This window comes from Hipposideros armiger, unplaced genomic scaffold (genome assembly GCF_001890085.2).
Source record: "Hipposideros armiger isolate ML-2016 unplaced genomic scaffold, ASM189008v1 scaffold_438, whole genome shotgun sequence".
NCBI classification, from domain to species: domain Eukaryota; kingdom Metazoa; phylum Chordata; class Mammalia; order Chiroptera; family Hipposideridae; genus Hipposideros; species Hipposideros armiger.
This window is the reverse complement of record NW_017731788.1, coordinates 1,232,578-1,254,524: the sequence shown is the minus strand read 5'-3', so window position 1 is coordinate 1,254,524 and position 21,947 is coordinate 1,232,578. Positions and strand designations below refer to the sequence as shown.

General features: G+C 35.6%; 1 protein-coding gene across 1 annotated transcript in view; it reads right to left on the bottom strand.

The window, feature by feature from the left end:
• Positions 1-21,947, bottom strand: part of GLCCI1 (glucocorticoid induced 1) — a 122,653-nt gene that overhangs the window by 99,770 nt on the left and 936 nt on the right. The window contains exon 2 of the mRNA XM_019665290.1: positions 13,591-13,642. Coding sequence (XP_019520835.1) covers positions 13,591-13,642 — 52 coding nt within the window. The remainder of the gene's footprint in view (positions 1-13,590; positions 13,643-21,947) is intronic.

The following is a 21,947-nucleotide window of genomic DNA, read 5'->3' as shown; positions in this document are numbered from 1 at the left end:
GACATAGATTCACTATTTTATCCCAATTTCAAAAGAAAAACAAACAAAAAAGGCCACAGTAAAGGCTACAAAATACACAGTATCTTGATCACAGTATGACAACCAATATTATTGATGAAACTCCTTGATTTTTAAATTAGGGAATAATTTTCCCAAAACTCTGATGTTTAACAAAGGCACTTTCCTTCGAACTTTATCATTTAATGAGCAAAGAGGAAGAAAGTTAAAAATAGAAAAAAATTCATCCTTCTAGTAGAGGATACTACTAAAAAATTTCAGCTTTTATTTGGAACATATGTCCATATGCACATAAATATTCTCTCTCCATATTTAGCCAGGTAACAGTTTCACTTCCTAATACTAATCTGTCTCTTTTTATTTTATATTTATGGCAGATTTCTAATATATGTAGCATTGTCTATTACATAGAGCTGTAAGTCAATAATCAAGATAGTTGCTTATATAAAATTCTGTCAAAATATTTCAAAAGTAGCAGAAAATATTCCAAAAGGTAGCAGGAATGATTTTAAATCTCCCCATAACAACAGACAAAGCAATGAGGATAGCCAAGCCAAAGACTCAAGGACAATATATACAACATAACAATGTCACAAAGTAGCTCCACAAAAACTTCAACTATAAGTGAGCAGGGACAAAGCATCACTGTGGAAGGGAAGGCGCTGGGCTTCTGACTGACCCCAGAAAAAGAGAGCACTAATCATTAGCTAATGGGTAAGTATAAAGGGTGATTCTGAGAACAGTGGCCAAAATCGGGAGGGAATTCTACAAGATCCAACCTGTGAGGGAGTGCAAGAGGGACACTAAGTGAATCAAGTCCGAAGTGCTGTGACAATAGGGCTAGTCCCAAACCTAACAAACAAAAGCTGCTTCCAATACAGAGCCCAATGTGGAGGAGAAATTACTGGGAGAACAAATACAAACTGACCAGAACAAGGACAATAATAGCAAAAAAAAAAGAGAAAGCTGAAATAAAGCTGGAGAGTGGAGTCAGGAGGCTGACTGCAAAAGCAAGAGATTTTTTTTTTTAAAGTCATTTTATAAAAACAACAGAAGTAGGAAGACTAGAGCTAGAAAAGGTACCCTAGATCAGCGGTTCTCAACCTGTGGGTCACGATCCCTTTGGGGGTAAAATGACCCTTTCACAGGGGTCACCTAAGACCATCGGAAAACAAAAAGATATTTACTTTACGATTCATAACAGTAGCAAAAATACAGTTATAGAGTAGCAACGAAAATAATTTTATGGTTGGGGGTCACCACAACATGAGGAACTGTATTAAGGGGTCGCGCAGCATTAGGAAGGTTAAGAACCGCTGCCCTAAATGATCCCTCCCTCCTCAAAGTATCGGAAAATTCATGTCACTTAAAAAGTGAGCAACAGAAAAGAATAGCAAATTAATCCCACATAATTATATCATAAAGGAAAAGGGGCACGAGGAATAAATGATGTCGCTGTGGATACTGAAAGCATACCAGAAAGACACATTCATATAAAAACTATAACTTGACAGTTCACAACAAGCTAAAACCCTTTTTTTAAATGATAGAAGCAACCAGTGAAAAGCATCAGAATGAGAAAACCTCAGAAATGGTGTGTTTGAGGGCAAGGAAGATTGAAAAGAAAAGTGACCAAACTCAGGAAACACATGGAAATAAAAGAAAAACTTATTTCAGGAATGAAGACTAAATTACAAGAAACACAATGGGTAATGCCTTAACAGACAAATTCTAGAATTAATTAAAATGATAAAAAGATTTCAAAATAAGATGATTAATATGTAACATAAGCAAGACATACCAATATATGTTTACAAGAGTCCCTGAAGACCAAAGCAATAAAAACAAACAAACAAAAAAAACCATACTAAAATCTATAATAAAACTCTCTAAATAAAAGATGACTTGAAACTACATATCCAAAGAACATACATATATCTGGGGGAAATGATCCTACATTACTGAGCCTACATCAAACACATTTTAATAAAGCCAAAGTGACCCTCAAGTATAAGAGCCACAGATAAAAATTATATCTGAGTTCTTGCTATATAAAGTATACAGGAGTCAAGGAATATTGTTCCTATAAGTCTTTCCTAAAGAATCTGCCAGAGAATAAGCTTCACACAACCAACAGTTTGGAAAGGAATTAGCATTAGGCCTACTAGGAGGTGTGAGCCACACAGGTAGTAACTTCGAAAGAAGACAGCAGCGGGATGCTCAGTACCTCTAAGCAGTCTTCTATCACCACAGGAAAGAAATGACCAGAGAATCAGAAATTCAGTTATCCTCTCAGCACATTTGAATTTAAGACTATGAATGTCCAGAACATCTGGTAACCAAGTGGGTTATTCAATTCCTTCCAAAAGCAGATATGTATATTTATTTAAACATTTTTAATATTCTTTCAATATTTTGATTGTGTTGACTCTGAGAAAAATTAGTACTAGCCTTAGAGAGGCAGACCTTCTTCCCAGATAACCAAGTAAACCATCAGCGCCTGCCTGCCTAATCCAGAGAAACTAGCTGACACGGAGCGTCCACAATCAACTCCATTCATAGGACTTTTGCCCATCCCCTCCCTCTCAACTGGCAATCAGAGTCAAGTCTCCAAGAGCATCCCCTGGAAGCCTGTACAAGAACCAGGAAGGGATCGAGGGAGAGGAACTCCTTTAATGGGGAAAGGTGGAGCTTACCATGGAAACGGTAGGACAATGGACTGAAGGGCTTGAAGAGAGTTACATCAACAAGGTGAGATGGAAAAAAGCCCTGAAGGGGACCGTCACCTTGTAAGAGGCTAAATCTAAAAGGGCCTCCCTTCTGAAGGGACACAAATAACCCGGCTCTTTCCACATCATCCCATCATCTATTAGACACATCAACAAAGAACAAAGAGTCTTAAAATAAATTTCAAGGCCAAGAAAGAGTTGATTATGACTATTAACATTATGGAATAAAAGTCTTATCGCTACTCAAAAGCACAATTATATTATATCATGAAAACTGAGATGTTTAGAAATCTGTAGGATGGCTACAGGTCCTCTGAACAAGACTCTGAAAAAAATGGTCAGCTTTCTCATCTCTATTTGCATAAAGAGTAATGGCTTCATGCGACACAGAAAGCACAACACTCTCCTGGACAAGTAATTAGCTCTTCTCATGATATCTCTACTGAGAGTTTGTAGACTTCTAAGTCCAAATATATTTTAATGACATACAATTGATAAACGAAAGTAAGGTTCAAACCATTAAGCTGAAACTATAAACACTCTGCTTAGGCAATAACTATGGATTAGCTCATAGTAGCCTAATAACAGGGTTAAGTAGTTACTTCCATGGTTAATGTAGAGGAGATTAAGGGGAAAGGCCTAGGAGAAGAGTAACTGCTTAAACTCAATAAGATATGACTGCCTGTCAAGCTAATTTACTGACTCAGGTAGGCAAATGACAAACAGAAATCTATATTGAAATATCTGGATACTACTGATTTGCTTAATGCAAATGAATCTAGTCAATTAAATGAAGGCTACAAGCTGTATTTTCCCCCCACATTGTGTCCCTAAATACAGACATGATCATGTTATATTGTTAGATGGGAAATATACAACTAACTACACTTCTCTAGAAGAAACCCAGAATCAAAAGGCTCAACAGAATGAAGGCTTCAGAAAGAAGGAAGCACAGATGTTTATTCTAGCATTTACTTTCATAAATATTGACACCAAGGAATCAAATATGTAGCTGTGGAGAAGTCCGTCCAAAAATGAATGCTTCATTAAAGTCGGAAATGGCCAAAAGCTGCAGGAAATATCCTGAAGGAAAATGTCTTCTATAAATGCAGCCTTTGTAGAGGCCCAAGAGTGAAACAGAACATGGTAAAAACCAGTTGTGTTTGCATACAGGGAACACCTTCCACCTCAACAATTCTACAAATATTGTGCATAAAAGGTTGCCAGGAAATGTTGCCAAGGACTGAAAGCAACTTAAGAAAAAACAAAACTACTAGTGGCATGACTAAATGTAGGGGAAAACTGTCATAAAATATTTTAGAATAGCATCCTACTTTATTCCTCTAAAACATCCACAGAACTGGCCATTATAATCTTAGTCAAATATAGTCTATTGATATTATTCACTGAACTGTACTTCAGTCAAAAGGGCAGTGCCCAGAAGCTATAAATGGACTAAAGTCACAAAGCCCCAGAGTTTATTGTTATTAGCGTCCAAGTTAATTTATTTCTTTATATGATAAAAGTAAACAAATATCAGACTACAGTTTTGGAGATGGCTTGACTCATTAACAATACCTACAACAGCTGGGGCATTTGGAAGAAAAAACTAACTAGCATCCAGTTGTACTGGAAAGATTCAATATGGGAGGAAAACAACCACCCTAAGCTAAGTACCCCCAAAAGATAGGCTAATTGGATTTGCCTCTTTCCTTTCTCTCCCTTTTCATCTCTGATTAGAATTTTTTGAACCCTTTCTATATAGTGCTGAGATAGAACAAGTACTGAATAATGTAAGTTCAAACATAAAGCAGTAACTTTTCTGGTGATATCGAATCACTCACTTCTCTCTCTCTCTCTCTCTCTTTCTCCTTTTTTCCCCTCTCTCCACCTACAGTAGTGCCCCCTTATCCTCAGGGGATGCTTTTCAAGACTTTCAAGACCCCCAGATGATGTCTGAAACCACGGATAGTACTGAACCCTATATACACTATGTTTTCCTATTCATACATACCTCGGATAAACTTTAATTTATAAATTAGGCACAAGAAGAGATTGATAACTAATAACATAGTTACAATAATATGCTGTAATAAAGTTATGTATTGGGTTGTCGGAAAAGTGATGATGCATTTTGCAACGGAAAACAGAAAAATACATCATGACTTTTCCAACAACCCAATAAATGTGGTCTCTCTCAAATTATCTCATTGTACTGTACTCACCTGCCTTCTTGTGATGATGTGAGATGATAAAACGCCAAGCCTATTCCTGAATCTATGTAACCATCCTTACTTGGCGATAAATGGCTTGGTGTTACTTGTCTCAGGGGATTCCTTGCTGAAGTCCTCGTATAGGCTCAATACTTTCTGGCAAAACGCACTGCTGTCAATAGGAGCAAGTTTACTGTTCTTGTCTTCCACCCACAAATGAATGCCTCTTCCATTTTAACTAAGCACTGATCTACCACTGTTGCGGTAACTTTTGCAGTTTGAGGTGTGACAGCCACACTAGTCCAGACTTCTTTATCCTTCTTCACAGTTTCACAGACAGAAGATTCATCCTTACCATAGATCTTAGCAATCTCAGCACATTTTTTTTTCCTTTCCTTTTTAAGTCAGAACTTTCACCTTTTCTTTTAAATGAAGCACTTTACAGCTAACTTTACTTTGGCATGTCCGAATTGCCAGCATCACTATTCTTGTGTTTTGGGGGCCATTATTAAGTGAAATAAGGGTTACTTGAACACAAGCACTGCAATACTGTGACAGTCTATCTGATAACAGGCAGACAGCGTGTACAGTGTGGATACACTCAACAAAGCGATGATTCATGTCCCAGGTGGGATGGAGCGAGATTTCATCACGCTACTCAGCATGACATTCGACTTAAAACTTATGAATTATTTCTGGAATTTTCCGTTTAATATTTTTGGACCACTGTTGACTGTGGGTAATTAAAACTGGAAAACGAAACTGTGGATAAGGGGGGAACTACTGTGTATTGTAGCTATTGTACTTTCACTTAAATGAAATAGGAAAGAAAAACCTAATACTAGTCACTAATCTGTTTCATGTGTACATAAATGATTAATCTAAGGTTTATCTACCAGAGGGTGGGTTCCTTCCTAAAATTAAGGCTTTTGTCTTTTGGTTTGTTTCTCTAACACCTAGCACAACTACTCAAGAAACATTTGTTGAACTTGTGGACATTTATCTATCCTTTCCTTAGTCTTTATGAAATAAAACTGGAAATCACCTGGCATGTATTCTGGACCTCCTTTACTAAAGGACACTTTTTGGAAGGGCCTCAATTAGAATAGCCTTACATTTCTTTTTAATAGTCTGTATGTGAGGCCCATCTAAAATCATTGTGAATAAAGTGCAAAACAATGAGAAAAATAACTTGAATTCAGGTTCTACTGCCAACCTATTTTCCACATTTAATTAAATAATTAATTTAATTAATAAAAGGCTATGCTTTCTATTCTCAGATATTTCATAAACAGGTAATTAGGATAAGTTCATATAACAGAACTCTTCATACAGTGCATATCCAAGAACTATAACATGTTTATGTAAAATGATAAGACCATTTAACAAATATACTAAATTCTTGTCTTGCCAAACATTCTGGGAGACCATGAACTTGTTTTCACAAGGCTACCATTACTTAAAGGGACAGCTCTGAACTTTTTTGAAAATGATCTTTTAAATTTTTAATCAAAGAGTAAGTTATATAGCATCTTTAGTTAGAACTGCAAATTATATAAAAATAAATAATCCCACCAAGAATACACCAACTTGATGAAATGTCTCTTACATATCGACAGAAGCACTGACAACAATGAACCCCACTTGCCAGTGTGATGGGTCAGATGAAGTTAAGAGTGGGACTCCCAAGGTAAATTTCAAAGAAGCTCCAGTAGTAGCAGCTAGTAGAACACCTTTTTTTAAACTCTGAGGAACCATAAAGTTGCTAATGCTAGCAGCGACAATTTTTAAAAATGAGTGCCTTATCACATTAAAAGCCCACTGTGTATCTTCATGGTTGACAGATGGCCTTCGCGATCATTCAGACAGATTCAGACTTCCTTCGCCTGTGACCCCTTCCTTTCCCCCAGGGTCGTGGCTGTGGTCCTCGGCTAGAATCTCTGCATAAAGCTGGCAGGCGAGGGAAGAGAGAGAATGAGGAGCATCAAACTCGTGTTTTTTTAACTGAACAAGGGTGGAAGTGTTGTATATCATTGAGCCTCACCTAACTGCAAGGAGGGGCAGGAAATCTAGTCTAGATGTGGGGTCAAAAGGGAGAGAAAACAGGATTTGGTGAATACATAGAAGTCTCTACTATAGAAGAGCTTAATTTCATTTGTCTGAATTACCCTTGGAGATAGTTTGAGCCAAATTTTAGAGTGAGTCTTACTGAATTATCATCATAAACTGTCACCACAAATAGGAAAATCTAACTTAATTTAATATAGGTAATCTATCTTACTTTACCCTGACAAGAAGCATGTATTCAAAGTATGGAGCTATAAAAGGATAATAGAATTTTCAATAAAAAGTGAGTTTAGTTTGCAAAAAAACACAGGGTACACAATGGAGGATGCGGAGATGAGTCTTTTACATCAAGCTAAGGATTCTGAGCATCAGAAATCATTTCTTTTTCTAAAGAAACACTGTGCTTACAGTAGTGCAATGATTCAATTAAAGACGGGGGATGAATGGCAGGGGAACCACTTAAGAGGTGGTTGCTCCCACTGTCCAAGTAATAGGAATAATCATGACATGAAGGGGATGGAAAGAAGCCACCAGATTCAGGAGCTAATGCTGAAGAATGGGACAAGATATGGTGATCAGCAGGATGAGAGAAATGAGGGAGGAGGAAGAGTCAATGACTATGCTGGCAGGAAATAAGACCCTAGTCCAACGATGCTCTTTAACCAAGGCTGCCCTCCATAGTGCCAATAAGCAAATAAACAAGCCATTCAACTCCATTTCTGTACCAAGTCTCTGAGTTTAAACTTAAATCATTCAATACTTTTATCTTGGTAACTGTACTTCTAATCACATCTTTTTACATATGAATAATTAAAACACATGACCCAAATTTTGAATTACATAGGGTAAAATTTATTAATAAATTTGTGGTTTTTTTATCCATAGCTTAGAAAAATATACTAGGCCATTTTTAGGAAATAGATCTACTCTGCAAAACATAGGCTGAATACACTTGAAAATTTTTTATACAGATGGTAACAAAATCAGCAAGAACGTAAAGGGCATAAGCAAAACATCCAAAGACAGTTATAATACTTCAAAATATTTGGATATGTTAACTTGCAGAATGTAAGGACCATGCCTGTTTTAATTTGCATACAGAGGTACCACCTATAAGAATACCCACTCCAGTCAGTAGAAATGCAATAACAAAACTTTTCAATGCTTTTTTTCAACTTTGAATTTAAATAGCAACATAATCTCCTGCTCAAAAGTCACAAAGCCAACTCCAGCAGAGAAAATTATCATACATTTGTCAAGAATATTAAACTGCAGAACGCTGGACTGTCATTCTAAACTGTGTTAGATGATTCAGAAAAGCAGATTTATACTTAAACTGGTTAATTTGTTTCTCCACGCCCACCCAACAAACTTTTTTACCAAATAACCCTGAAATAAACTGTTTGATCAAAGAATTCACCACTTAAGACATGCCTCCAGGAAGAAAACATAATTGTATTATAAATAATAAATTTCCCCATAATCACAAAGATGATGTTAAGAATTGTATCTAGTTAGGTGTCTATTGGTTTTATCTTATATGAGATAAGCAAAATCCCTAAGTCGATACTACTCAGCATATTAAAATTATTTAAAATACTATGAAAAGATGACCACGAATCTCTGTATGGAGAAAGCTTCAGGAGTCAGTGATTGCTGAGAAAGAAATGTGAACTTTAGGGCCTTATACACACACATGGGTGCACATATGCAAAACACACACACACACACACACACACACACACACTCTCTCCCATAATGTGTAGATTTTAGAAATAAACAGATTAGTTGGTCAATTAATTTCTTGGTCCTTATATACACAAACTTTAAAATTGGCTTGCAGGAATATACAATTATAAATAAAATCATAACCCATTGCACTAATCATATTTCTAGTCTAACTGTGCTTAATCTTGTTTGGTCCTTCTGATGTTAATAATAGAAGGTTTTATGAAAGTTTTATGTGACGGAAGAAGTACTTTCTCATGAAGCTGGTTAGGAACAGTTTGCTTGGAAATTATAACTGAAGTAATAGCTTCTCTTTGTAAGGACAAAATATTCCAGAAAAAAAATTGGAATATTTATCTAATTTAAAAGCATATCTTTCCACAGATAAATGTAAAAAATACAATCATTAATATATAAGAGTTATTTCCCTTTTAGGGGTTATTTCAATACCAAATTTCTTAGAATCTTTAAACTAAGACTAGAAAGGGAATGGAAATGATCTATTCACGTTCATTTGTAACAACGATATTAGTTAATTCTGCTAAATGTCAGTATAACATTTTATGCAGCAATTCAAAATTACACTAGTCAGTAATGCATTTTTACAACCTCAGATGAACCTCAACCTTGTGTAACTGACTTCCTAAAAAGTTTGTGTAAATAACACTTTGGTAAATTGAATAATTTTACTTGCACATAAGTTAAACATTCTCTAAAGCAAATAACCACCTCAAAATCTGCTCTCCAGTTTTAATTTTTTACGTTATAATGAAGCACAAATTAATATGTAATTTACATTCTCCTTTCTTGGAGCTTAGAATAATGATCTTCATAACAAACTATAAAAACATTTAGATTTTTAATTGAAAAAGCCTACCAAATTTTGAGCATGGTGGGTTAAGTTTCTCTAAATAGTATTAACAGCTTGCAAAGCTGATTCCATGGAGCCTCACTACACCAAATTCATTTAGCAGAACTCTAAATATAACTTAGAAACTCACTCTGTAGAAGTGTATCTTCCATTTCAAAAGGCAAATCCTGACATCCTGACATCACCCATCTTTGTCCTACCTATTTCTACCAGGAAGAGCACCCAACTCCTTTTTACAGGAAGGCCTAAATAGGTACTTTTCCAAGCTTACACATCACCAGTGAATGATAGGCCCTAAATGAAGATAACAGTCAGCAGTTACCTAAACCATTAGGGATTTTAGAAAACGGGCAATGTAAGTATAATCTATTAATTTTCATCTTTGTCAGATGTTTATAGGACTGTATGCCATAATAACCACTGTTCAGTGATTTGAACCCAGCTACATATATACCTAAAACAAAAATCTCTAGGTAAATCCTATGTTAGGATTTGACAATTATTTGTTGAAGGGTCTTCTAAGCACCAGTCAAGATGCTGAAATGGTAAAAATGACAAGATGCTACCTAGTGAAGAAAACACGTCCACCCAAATTACCTTGAATACAGAGTTACAGAAACATTAGAACGACTTAAGATAGATAAAAAATCATAACTAAACTCTTAAAGCCTCTAGAATTGCTGTATTAACTATGGGAACAATACAGTGATTAGTCAAAGATTCAGCTACTGTACTATATATTTACTTTCTTTTATGTTTTGAGGCACTTAATTCAAAACCGAATTTTTTTAAATGATAACAAATATTAATGGTAATTTATTTCATTATGTTTCCTATGCATTCCTATTTCCTAAAATCGTTATATGTAATTTTCTTTGGTTTATTATACGTTTACATGTAGCGGCTATAAGCTTTTCTTCAGTGTTCCATATGCAAGCTAAAAAAGAAAAATCAACTCAGAAAATACGATTCACCTAACATATCTGCTGTACCATGAAATTAAGTGTACTAAGTAGGAGTATCTAGTCCATTAAATAGGAGTATCTGTATAAAGACGTTATTTTTTTACCACCTGGCTTAGTACCAAGTAGAATAGGGCAACTATCCTAAAGGTTAGCTACCACAACGGAATAGTAATAACTAAAGGCTATAATGCTAATAATCCTCTAAGGTAAAAACTACAAATAGATAAAAATTGAAAACAAGTAAGTTCTAAGTATAATAAAGACAAATAAGTCACTGTGCATTCAACCAAGATATCAAGTAAATGGTAACACAAAATATGAAAAGTTTATTTTCCATTCTATGATAGCTCAGTAATAGCAGATACTGAGTCAAAGCCAAGCCCTACTCATTTCAGTAGCCGTACAGGGCACCACTGTCCACGTATTACTACATAACATTGTTACTACATATTACTACATTTCTACACAAGAAACCACATCCAACAATTAAGTTCAGAATTCTGAAAGGATGTGTTTGTGTATGTGTGTGCACAGAGTATGACAGTGACATCATCCTAAGCCAAGCTATAGCAGAATATTATATCATGTCCAGACAGCAATATGGCTTATAACTAGATACATTATAGAAGCCACAGGATGAAGCTCTCCTAAGCGCCTCATGAAAGGAAAACACATATAAACAGAACATCTGTTATTCAACAAGTATACCAAAAAGCTCAACCTAACTTAGAAGGTAAGCATAGGAAATAATAATGCATATATGAAGTCCAAACCTCAGAGAAAATTGTAAGTCAAATTCTTGGCAGGATTTAAATGAGAAATATGAGTGTGAGCACACCAACTGCTCCTAGAGCGTGTATTCTGTAAGGGTCAAACATAGTTCCTCAGACATAATAGGGATTCAATATTTATTGTGTGAAAAAAGGAAAAAAATCCATTAGTTTTACTCATCAACATACTGCCAACAACCAGTATGATACCTGAAACAAACATTTCTTTAATGAACAGCTATCACTAAAATTACACTAAAGCTACACTAATCTTTAGCCATATATTAACCAAAAAGACAAAGAGCAAACAAATGCAAGTGACTGAACCAGGTATTTTTTAATAATGGGTCATTTTGGCATGTAAATGATTAGGATTTTAAATTAAGTTTCGTAAAGCTATCTGATCAAAAAGCTGCAGAATAGTGTAGCTTTTTTTCAAAAATCCTTATTTCTGAGCACAGTCTAACTCCCCAATTTTACAATACTAATGAAAATGCATTTAGCAATGTTTATTAACCTCTGTTTAGTAAGTGCTAGGCACTTAAATAACCTGACTTTAAGCAGGAAAAGGACAGTTGATTCTCTGCAGGGCGATGCATCCGATTACCTCAAAAATAGTTTAGAAGAAAATGACATTGCTACAGAACTCTCTAAGATATTATGAGTGTAGTGTTTTGTTTACAGACTACCAGCTAATACATAAACAAATCTATATTTTACTATAATCTTTTTGTACCTTCATGGAAAGATCACTTCACAGGTTTACATGAGAATAGTAAAGTTTTTTCTATGGGTAGACCTGATGTAACCCTGAGAAGCTACGCCCTACTAATTTTTATCTTCTAACATACAAATATTACTTCAATAATTCCACTTATAAACTGATGTATTCAACTAGAAAAGAAATTTAATTACAGAAGAAATGTCATGAGAAACGTCATCCATCACATAAGTTCTCTACAACACTTTCAATACCTTAATAAAAATACCATTTCTAATGTTACTTATGAAAGGGCTCATCTCATGCTGCACCACTGACTATTAAAGAGAGCTTAGAGTAAGCACACGTGACACTGAAAAAAGTGCCAAAGCACCCTGGGAGAAATTATTAGAATGGAGATCAAAATATCTTTTCACTATCACATCAGCAAACCTGGAAAAAGTGAAAGAGCCCAAGCAGGTATAAACTGAGAAGACACCATACCTTGTTGCTTTGCTATAAGGGTTATATATAAAAAGGTACTATTTGAATGCTGCTAAAATACCAAAGGATGCTAAAAGTAAAGAATCCATGTTAGGGTTGGATGGAGCCTTATGACGCTTTATTACAACTGTAAAGCTTACATCATCAAATATGAGAACACAAAAGACCTTACTCTACCCAGATTTTGAGATTTCATGTGAAAGGCAGTTTTAAAAAACTAACTCTAAATCCTGTCCTAACAAAGTGGTAGGTCCTTTAAAGACCAAGGGAAAGGCCTACTAATGGTGTAATAAGGTTCTGAAGTGCTGTGACATTCTTCTATGCATACCTGAGGCCTGACTCTCTGGGAACACTAGCAGCTATTTTAAGTTCTGTGGACCCTAGAGTCTAGTCTCATTTAGCTTTCTCTTCACGCAACCCCCCAAAGCTATTTTTGGCCTTTCCATGACTTAACTGTATAAGCAATGGGATAACCCATTGTGCATGCTTTCCTACCCCATAATTAATTGGGTTCCAAAAGCAACTTTCAGCTAACTTGAAGTCAGGACTTAGAGAGTTAAATGGGCCCTCTGTGCATACTTCCTGACCTTGGACAAATTACTTAACTTCTTGAGATGTCATTTCCTCATCTGTGAGGGAGGTTATGAAAGTATTCTACACTGGGTTCCAGTAAAGACTAGAGGCTGACATATAAGCTCAATAAATGGTAACTAACATTATTAAAAATCAGCTAGTCTACACAATGCAATAGTAATCAGAACAGACATATAGAACAATGGAACAGAAGAGAGAGTCCAGAAATAAACCCACACGTAAATGTTCAATTAATTTTTGACAAGGGTGTCAAGAATACACAATGAGGAAAGAACAGTCTCTTCAATAAATGGTGTTGGGAAAACTGGATATCTAGATGCAAAAGAAAAAAACTGGACCCTTATATCTTATGTCATCCACATAATTAACTCAGAATGGATTAAAAAATTAAATATAAGACCTGAAAAAGTAAAACTCCTACAAGAAAATACAGGGAAAAAGCACCTTGATAACTGGTCTTTGCAGTGACATTTTGGATGACACCTAAAGGACAAGCAACAAAAACAAAAATTAACAAGTGGATTACATCAAACTAAAAAGCACAGCAAAGGAAACAATCAACCAAAAGAAAAGGCAACCTATGGAATGGGAGAAAATATCTGCAAACCATACATCTGATAAGGGATTAATCTACCAAAAAATATATGAAACTCATACAACTCAATAGCAAAAACACAAGTAACTCGATTAAAAGTGGGCAAAGGATCTGAATAGGCATTTTTCCAAAGAAGATATATAAATGGCTAACATGTACATGAAAAGGTGCTTAGAAGCACTAATCATCAAATGCAAGTTAAAACCACAATGAGTTATCACCTCACACCTGTTGGAATGGCTATTATCAAAAAGACAAGACCTAAGTGTTGAGGATGTGGAGAAAAGGTAACCCTGTACACAGCTGTTGGGAATGTAAATTAGTGGGAATGAAAAACAGTATGGAGGTTCCTCAGAAACTTAAAATTGAACTGCCATACAATCAGGCAATCTCACTTCCGGGTATATATCTAAAGGACATGAAATCATTATCTTGAAGACATATATGCATCCCCAAGTTCACTGCAGCATTATTCACAATGGGTAAGCTATGGAAATAATATAAGTGCTCACTGATGGAGGAATGGATAAAGAAAATGTGGTATAAATACACAATGAAATATTATACTGCCTTTAAAAAGGAAATCCTGCCATTGGCAACAACATAGATGAACTTGGAAGACACTGTGCTAAGTGAAACAAGTCAGACACAGAAAAACAAATTATCTCATATATATGTAGAATCTAAAAATGTCGAATTCATAGAAGGAGTGAGTAGTATGGTGGTTGCCAGGGGCTGGCAGATGAGGGAAATGGGGAAATGTTAGTCAAAGGGTACAAACTTTCAGTTACAAGATGAGTAAGTTCTGGGGATCTAATGTACAGCAAAGTGACTACAGTTAATAATACTATATTATATATTTGAAATATGTTGTGTTCTCATCACACATCATAAAAAAAGGTAACCATGTGAAGCGACTGATGTGTTTATTAGCTTGACTGTGATAATCATTTCACAATTTATACGTATATCAAATTATCATGTTGTACACCTTAAATACGTATATACAATTTTCATTTGTCAGTTATACCTCAGTAAAGTTGGGGGAGAAATGCCAAAAAACAAAACAAAACAAAAAAGAATTATCTAGTGTAATAAGTATTCCTTTCATGCAGAATTTCCTCCATACCCAACTAAAATCTTAAAAATACCATCTTGCTCATTTTAAAGGCAGGAAAACAAGATGCAAAGCGTTAGTGACTTGATATGTCAATTGTTAAAACTGGAAATAGAACCAAATCTTTTGAACTCCAACTCTAATATTTTCCAATATACCTTTTTTTTCCTAAGAGTTTTTTATGAAACCATTTGTGAAATAATTTCTTCGATCTGTAACTTGACAATTCATTCTAGGGAAAAGAGACAGGTTATTTTATCAAGGAATAATTCCACCTTCATTAGAAAAAAGACAATCCCAAAATCAAACATATAGAATCAGTTATAGGGCAACACTAGTTGTCAGTCAATGCTCATTCAGTCTTATATTCAATACTATCTACAATAATCACTTTATTAGGTATTAATTTACTAGGTATTAATAATGCTAACCAAGCCACAAAGGCTCATTTATGTCTTGTTTGTTCTGCTTAGGAAAATGATTGTATAATAATTTTAGAAAGTGTTTCATCAAATAATTAATTTTTTTAGAAATGTAATAGTTAAAATTAGCTATACAGACTATTCAGAAAAGCTCTCCCGTGGTCTACTGGCTAAATAAGGGGCTATTACTGTTGGTAGTTGATAGGTATTTGATCTTTAGAAACACTAGCCTGCAAGTTGTAGCAGTTTTTGCCTTCTTGTTATGAAATGTGTTTAGATGTTTAGTGGGTTTCTAAATTCTAATAACCGTATGACAATTTTGGACACTAACCTTGCCACAAGATGATGGGTTTCACTAGTTTTGCTCATCCTTATTTCTGGTGAGCCATCATTAAGGTGTACCACGGTGGCACTTCATTAAGTTACAAACATACAGAGTTCAAACCCACAAATTCAGTGATAACAGCTCTAGGGAGAGCAGTTAACCTAGCATCAGTTGCTGGGACAATCACTTGAGACCAGAGTTTCTGCTTAGTGATTCCTGAATTATTCATCAGTTTACCACCATGTGTAACTATCTTTTAATATTCACAGAGAAAAGTACTTTTCTGCTCACTATAACGTGATTCAAGGACAGCACAGATTCTAGATGTAAGGATGGCCAGGCACAATCAAGTTCACATTCTTGAGCCCTCAGGAACAAGCATTTCTCTTTCACTCTCTTGCTCTCTCACACACTCACACTTTCACATAAGAAACAAATAGAGAGATATGACCAATCCATTCATATTCTATTTCAGTTACATTCAACATCCTGGGTCTTACATTTTTAGACATTCTGAAAATGTCAAAGCATATCCCAGTACAGTGCAGTAGTGCTGTGGAAACAACAGGAAATCTATTCTTTAGTAATTTTTTTTAGCTCAGAAAACATGGCTGGTCACCAACATCAGTCTTTTGGAATTAGGAGCAACAGGATAGTCTTGTGGAATGAACAACAGATCTGAAATCAGATCTGCATTTCAAGTCCACTTTCCTGATGAATGCACGTATACACTGCCTTGTATATAGTAAGCACTCAAATGCTTTCTTTCCACCTACAACTAGAGGCAACACAATACAGGGGAAGTTTCTGAGGCATTCATGAACTTGCTCCCAGTATTTGCCTCAATTACATACACACCTGAAGTAAACAAAACTGCTTACAGGTATCTGCCATGTTTATTTCTACTAAAATGAAATACTAGAAAAATATTTTTCCAAAGTTTATTTACGGTGTAAGTAAAATCCTTATTTTCTTCAGAATTACTACTATTCCATTATAATTTGTTTTGTAGAATACACACAAATCTTATTCTTCTAAAATCAGTTGGGTGATGGGTGGAGTCATGGTAAGTTCCAGGGGTGCAGATAAGGGGTAGAGGGCAAGAGAAAGCTTCTGGCTCTTCCATCAGTTTTTTAGACTTTCTATATCAATAAATGAGTAGTATTCTCTCTTTCCTCCACTTATTTTTGGCAAACCCAGTTTGAGACCATCATCACATATGTTCAATCTCTGGTTGAAATAAACAGTATATAGGACAGAAACAGCATGAGTGATTTGGTTTCTTTGACATTTACTAAGACAACAAAATTATATACTGAAGACAAAAGATACTAGTGCCAGGCACAGACCCAGGACAGGTGCTGTGGGAAAGCCTACCTTGGTGGTGTCTGGGAATTTTAAGCTCTGGAGAAAAGACTGAACTAAAATTAAGAATAACAGTCATTAGTAATACTCCTTAGCAGATTATTAACTACATTGGAAAGTTTTCATAGAACAGGCTTTACAATTTTTTTATCAACTTAAGATTTAAGAAAAACCTTGTCCTATTAGCCATTGGTGGACATTGCCAACTATTTCCATTGTTATTCATTGCCATGGAGACCAATTATTCCTTTGTTTTCTAATTCACATTTAGTCTGCATTATCACAAATAAAATAAAAATTACAAGGATGCTATTACCCTTCAACATTTCCCCAGTGTATAAATCCAATTTGCATTAAATACTTGAAGAAATGTACACTGCAGTAAATGAAATGTCCTCCGGACTGTAAAAAATGAAGTAATTTTTAGTTCAATATATATACAAAACTTTACATACAGTTAGGTGCTTTTATACCCCTGAGGTATATGATATTCAATATGTTTAAAGTTATTTGAGAGGAATGTAATCTTTGAACATAAAACAGTAGGTTTAAGAATAATTTCTATAAATTTACTTACTATCTATTTTGCTATTCACCCACTGATCTAGAAATTTTATGCACCATAATGCTGGGAAAAATTAGATACATAAATTATTAATGTTGTTGATACTTAATGTAGTTCTCAAAGGCTGAAAACCTTTCCCAAAAATCAGTATTTGAAACCTGTCACTTTAGGAGAAAAAAAAAGCCCAACTTTAACTAGTTTCACTCCAGTATAGGAAAGGTTTAAAGAAGCTCCACTAAGTACTTTAAGAAAATTGATTTTAAAAGGTAGGGACAAGAGGAGGACCTTAATTTGCAAGGATATCCACCTGAGAAGTAACTTTATAGGAAAAGAATGTCTGAGTTTCTTTTTAAAGAAACAGAAAAAAGTAATTTAAAATGTTGGCATTCCACAAAATGAGTACAGCATAAATGGACTCAAAAAGGGGAATTTAATGAAGAGATAAAAAACTGAAAGCAAATTAATTGATTAAAACACACAGACACACACACACTGCACACATCCATTCAATATTATATGCTGGCTTGTTTTGTATTTTCTTTTAAAATATAACCATAACTTCTTAATGCATAAAACAATAAGGCTCTCAAGATACTCATGAAAAATTCTAATCAAATTTTACTCTACAGTTAGTAATCTGTTAAGAGTGTTGGGCCTAAATAAATCTGTTATGTGAAATAAGGAATCAATGCATGCTATTTTTCATAGCAAGAGCTATATAAATTACAAGCTCTTTCATGTTTTTAACTAGATTTGGTACACATAAAAATAAGCAGTATTCTCTATCCAAAGTACTCTAATAACAACTGTTTTTACATCTTTATAATTTTTAATTCATTCTAATGTTCAATCTTTATGAAAAACGAGAGGATTTGCAATTGCTGCTTACTCTTGTGCACAGTAAAATCTGTATTTGTTTTGTTTTTAAATCTATAGGTTTAGCTGTATGAGGTTTCAAAAAGAAGCAAATTTATAATATTTTCTTTTGGCTGTCACTCATGATTTTAGCTTAAAGAGCATTAATTTGAACACTAGCATTCTGCTATATCGTCATTTGAGTTATTCTATTTATCTCAAAGGTAGACTTTACGTATTACCATTACAAAAAAATAACTATTTGCATAATACTTTATGATTTTACATCTATTACAACACATCACAGGGAGCCTGAGGGTGCATTCAGTAGCTTGTCATTCACCACTTCAAGACCCTTCAGAACCAAACAAGAGGGAGGGTGACAGTTTGCTAATGGCAGAAGTAAAGAAATGAATATAAATAACAAACCTTGAAGTTTTAAAATACAAAAGAAATGCTTAAAATACAAACAAAAACATGATCCATACTCCATGCCCTCTCTATATAAGAAAGGTGTTTGGAGATTTATGTATCTCTGTGGTGTGAGCCATTTAAATGAGCTGAAATTGTACTACAAAATTAAAGGGAATTACCATTTTCTTGCTGGATTTTATAAATTAATATATTAAATTTGATTGCACATAAAGAATTCAGCTTTTCCTGAGCGTTCTGAAATAATCGGAGTACCATTTCTTTATTACTCTTAGCTTTAACCCTATAAGTATGCATATTAATAATGTTTTAAAGGGAGATAATGATTTCACATGTTTAGAAATTATGTTGCTCCGTAATTTCTTCCTGGCAAACAATTCCAAAGAAAATTGCTGAGAGCTTCTATGTTTTCTTCCATAACCACCAGGCCAGTTAAGAAATACTGAATGCTCAGTAGATCACCTCTAGTCTAACTGCTCACAGCACTTAAAGCTTTCTGTAAACAATATGCCTCTATACTAAATACATATCCCTTCAGCCACCATCTACTTAACATTTTTAAATGTAGTTTCATACGCAGCATAACACCATCTTAAACACACACACACACACACACACACACACACACACACACACACACCCCAGAGGAGTGTGCAAAAAAGGAAGGAGGTGGAGAGCAAGAAATGGAGCACGTTGTTGTTTTTCATTCATGCAGTATAGTGATGTCAGTGTCTGCAGCAGCACAGGCAGCGGCAGGAGCCTTGACCTGAAGAGACTAAAATCCACTGAAGTCACAACCTTGCAGAATTCAAAAGAAACCGAGTAGATAATCGTTTGAAAAATTGTTCATAGTATTGATTTGAAATGGCTAAGTAAACAGAATAGAATGGTTGCACAGTTTTAATTTGGATAGGTCTCTAGCAAGGCGGGATATGGAGAAGTACCATCAAGGTAATAGAATCAGGGAGCTGGGCTCAGAAGACTCTGCATTCAAAATCACTTCAATGTAAGAAGCTGACAAAACCACCTGGTGTTAAAAACAGCAGAAAGGTCGGTTCCATTCCCAGTAGCTCTCTGATGATGCAAATCTGTCTACAGCACAACCAGACTCAGAAGTGTTTTCATCATGATTGCATTAAAATTGCATTAAACTCGGATGTGCCATGCTACAACAAAGAGGACAGTTTAAGTCCGATCACAAATTTCATTAAAACTACTTGATGATGGACCATGTAATTCCTAAGCAATTAAGGCTTTTGAAGGGTGTAGAAAAACAAGTCTTACTATGATCTGTTGTAAGATGTTAGTGTTTATCAACAAAAGAGGAGGAGGTACGAGATGGCCATTATATATATAGCAATTGCCAAAACTACTCTTACTCTGTCTACAAAACCTTCTGTACACTATATGTCGGCAATGCTTATTTTATGGCTCTTATATTAGTCCCTAAAAGAAAATCTCAAAACTCAATCTATGCACTGTTGACGCTAAATCACTCAAAAATTTATGTAACTGCTGCCTTCTGTTCATTCTGTTACCTCTCATTTCATATAGCCCTAGAAAATGTGCAAGGGAGTTGCATATGGCATTAATCTGATAGAAAATGGTGGCCTTTTCTATAAAATACAGCCAAAGATGTGTGCTCAGTGGTGGTCATTATTAGGGCGATCACGTTGTTTTCATTCATTCATTCAGGATTTGCTGGAGGATGTCAGTTTCTGCAGCAGCTGGCTTGACCTGGGGGAGGAGTGGGGGAGCAAATTCCTCCTGGTGCATGCAGATTACAGGACGTATTTCTTGATGCTCATGTACACATACCACTGCACTACATCCTACCTTGCCTCACCATCAAGTGGTCTGAAAACAAGTGCCTTAGCAACATGCTAATTACGGGTCAGAAATATTAAAACAAAAACACTCAAACTGCAATCTAACATAACACAACCATTCAACCATTTTCTCCAAGTCTAAGACCTTCATCAAGAAAACTCCATTAAAAAAATTCCACATACCACATAAACATCGTACAGAGGTCTACAGTGTTTCCCTTCCAAGCAGAGATTTTGCCACTCAGTATGATCTGTTCTCTCCACAATGCAGCAGCGGCGGCAGCGGCGGCAGCAACAGCATCTGTAGCTCTAGCCTGGTGTCTAATAATATTAGCTACTCCACTCTCCCTGATGAGCTTTAAGTCCCTGTTTTGGCTAATCTTCCTTTTCTCCCCGAGGGCTCAACTAGATCATGCATTGTGTCCCCAGACATAAACAAAACCAAACCAAAACAGAACACATTAAGGGAAGCGGACAGCATCCACCAGCTCACCATTACCTTTGACACCTAACAAAAAAGAAACTTGAGATCCTTTAACAGCTCAACTGAACTGTTAAGTGTACTTAAAAATGGAAGGGAAAAGTGAGCACACTTCACAAATAGGTCTTTAAAATTTACCTTGAGTTGGGCATAAACTGTTTCCAGTGCATTACTGCTCTGATGCATATTACTATATAAGTAGAGACAACAGGGTGATCGAAAAAAAAAAGGCAAAACACTATACACTTGAATTGCACATCCAAAACTGTGCCCTCTACACACCCAATAAATATCCCTACATCATAACTAATACCACCGCCCCTCCAAAAAAGAAAAAAAAAGTATCCCAGTAGTCACAGGCATTCGGAACTTTGGAGGAAAGCACAAAGAGGCTGCAAGAGATTACAACCACCACCTTACGTTGCCGGAGAGTTTATGTGCGTGTTTTTTTTTTGTTTTTTTTTTTTAAGTGTTTCGCCCCAGCTCCTCCTTCCCCCGCTACAAACAGCAAACACATGAGTGAGCTAATTAGCTCTTAAAACTGAAAAACCTTTCCAGGCAGGTGAGTGATGGAAGATAAAATCTGATGGGTGGCAGGAGAGTCGAATAAAAGTTGTTTTGCAGTTCGCTTTTCTAAGCCCCGCAGCGACCGCAGGAGGGTGAGATTCCCAAAGCCACTTTCACACCTTCGATAATGCACTAGCAAAGAGAAGCCCGGAGAGGCTGAAGTTTCCGCGGAGGGCACCGTCGGGGAGACGCAGCCCGGGAGGACGGAAGGGTTGGGCTCGCTACCTCTGCACAC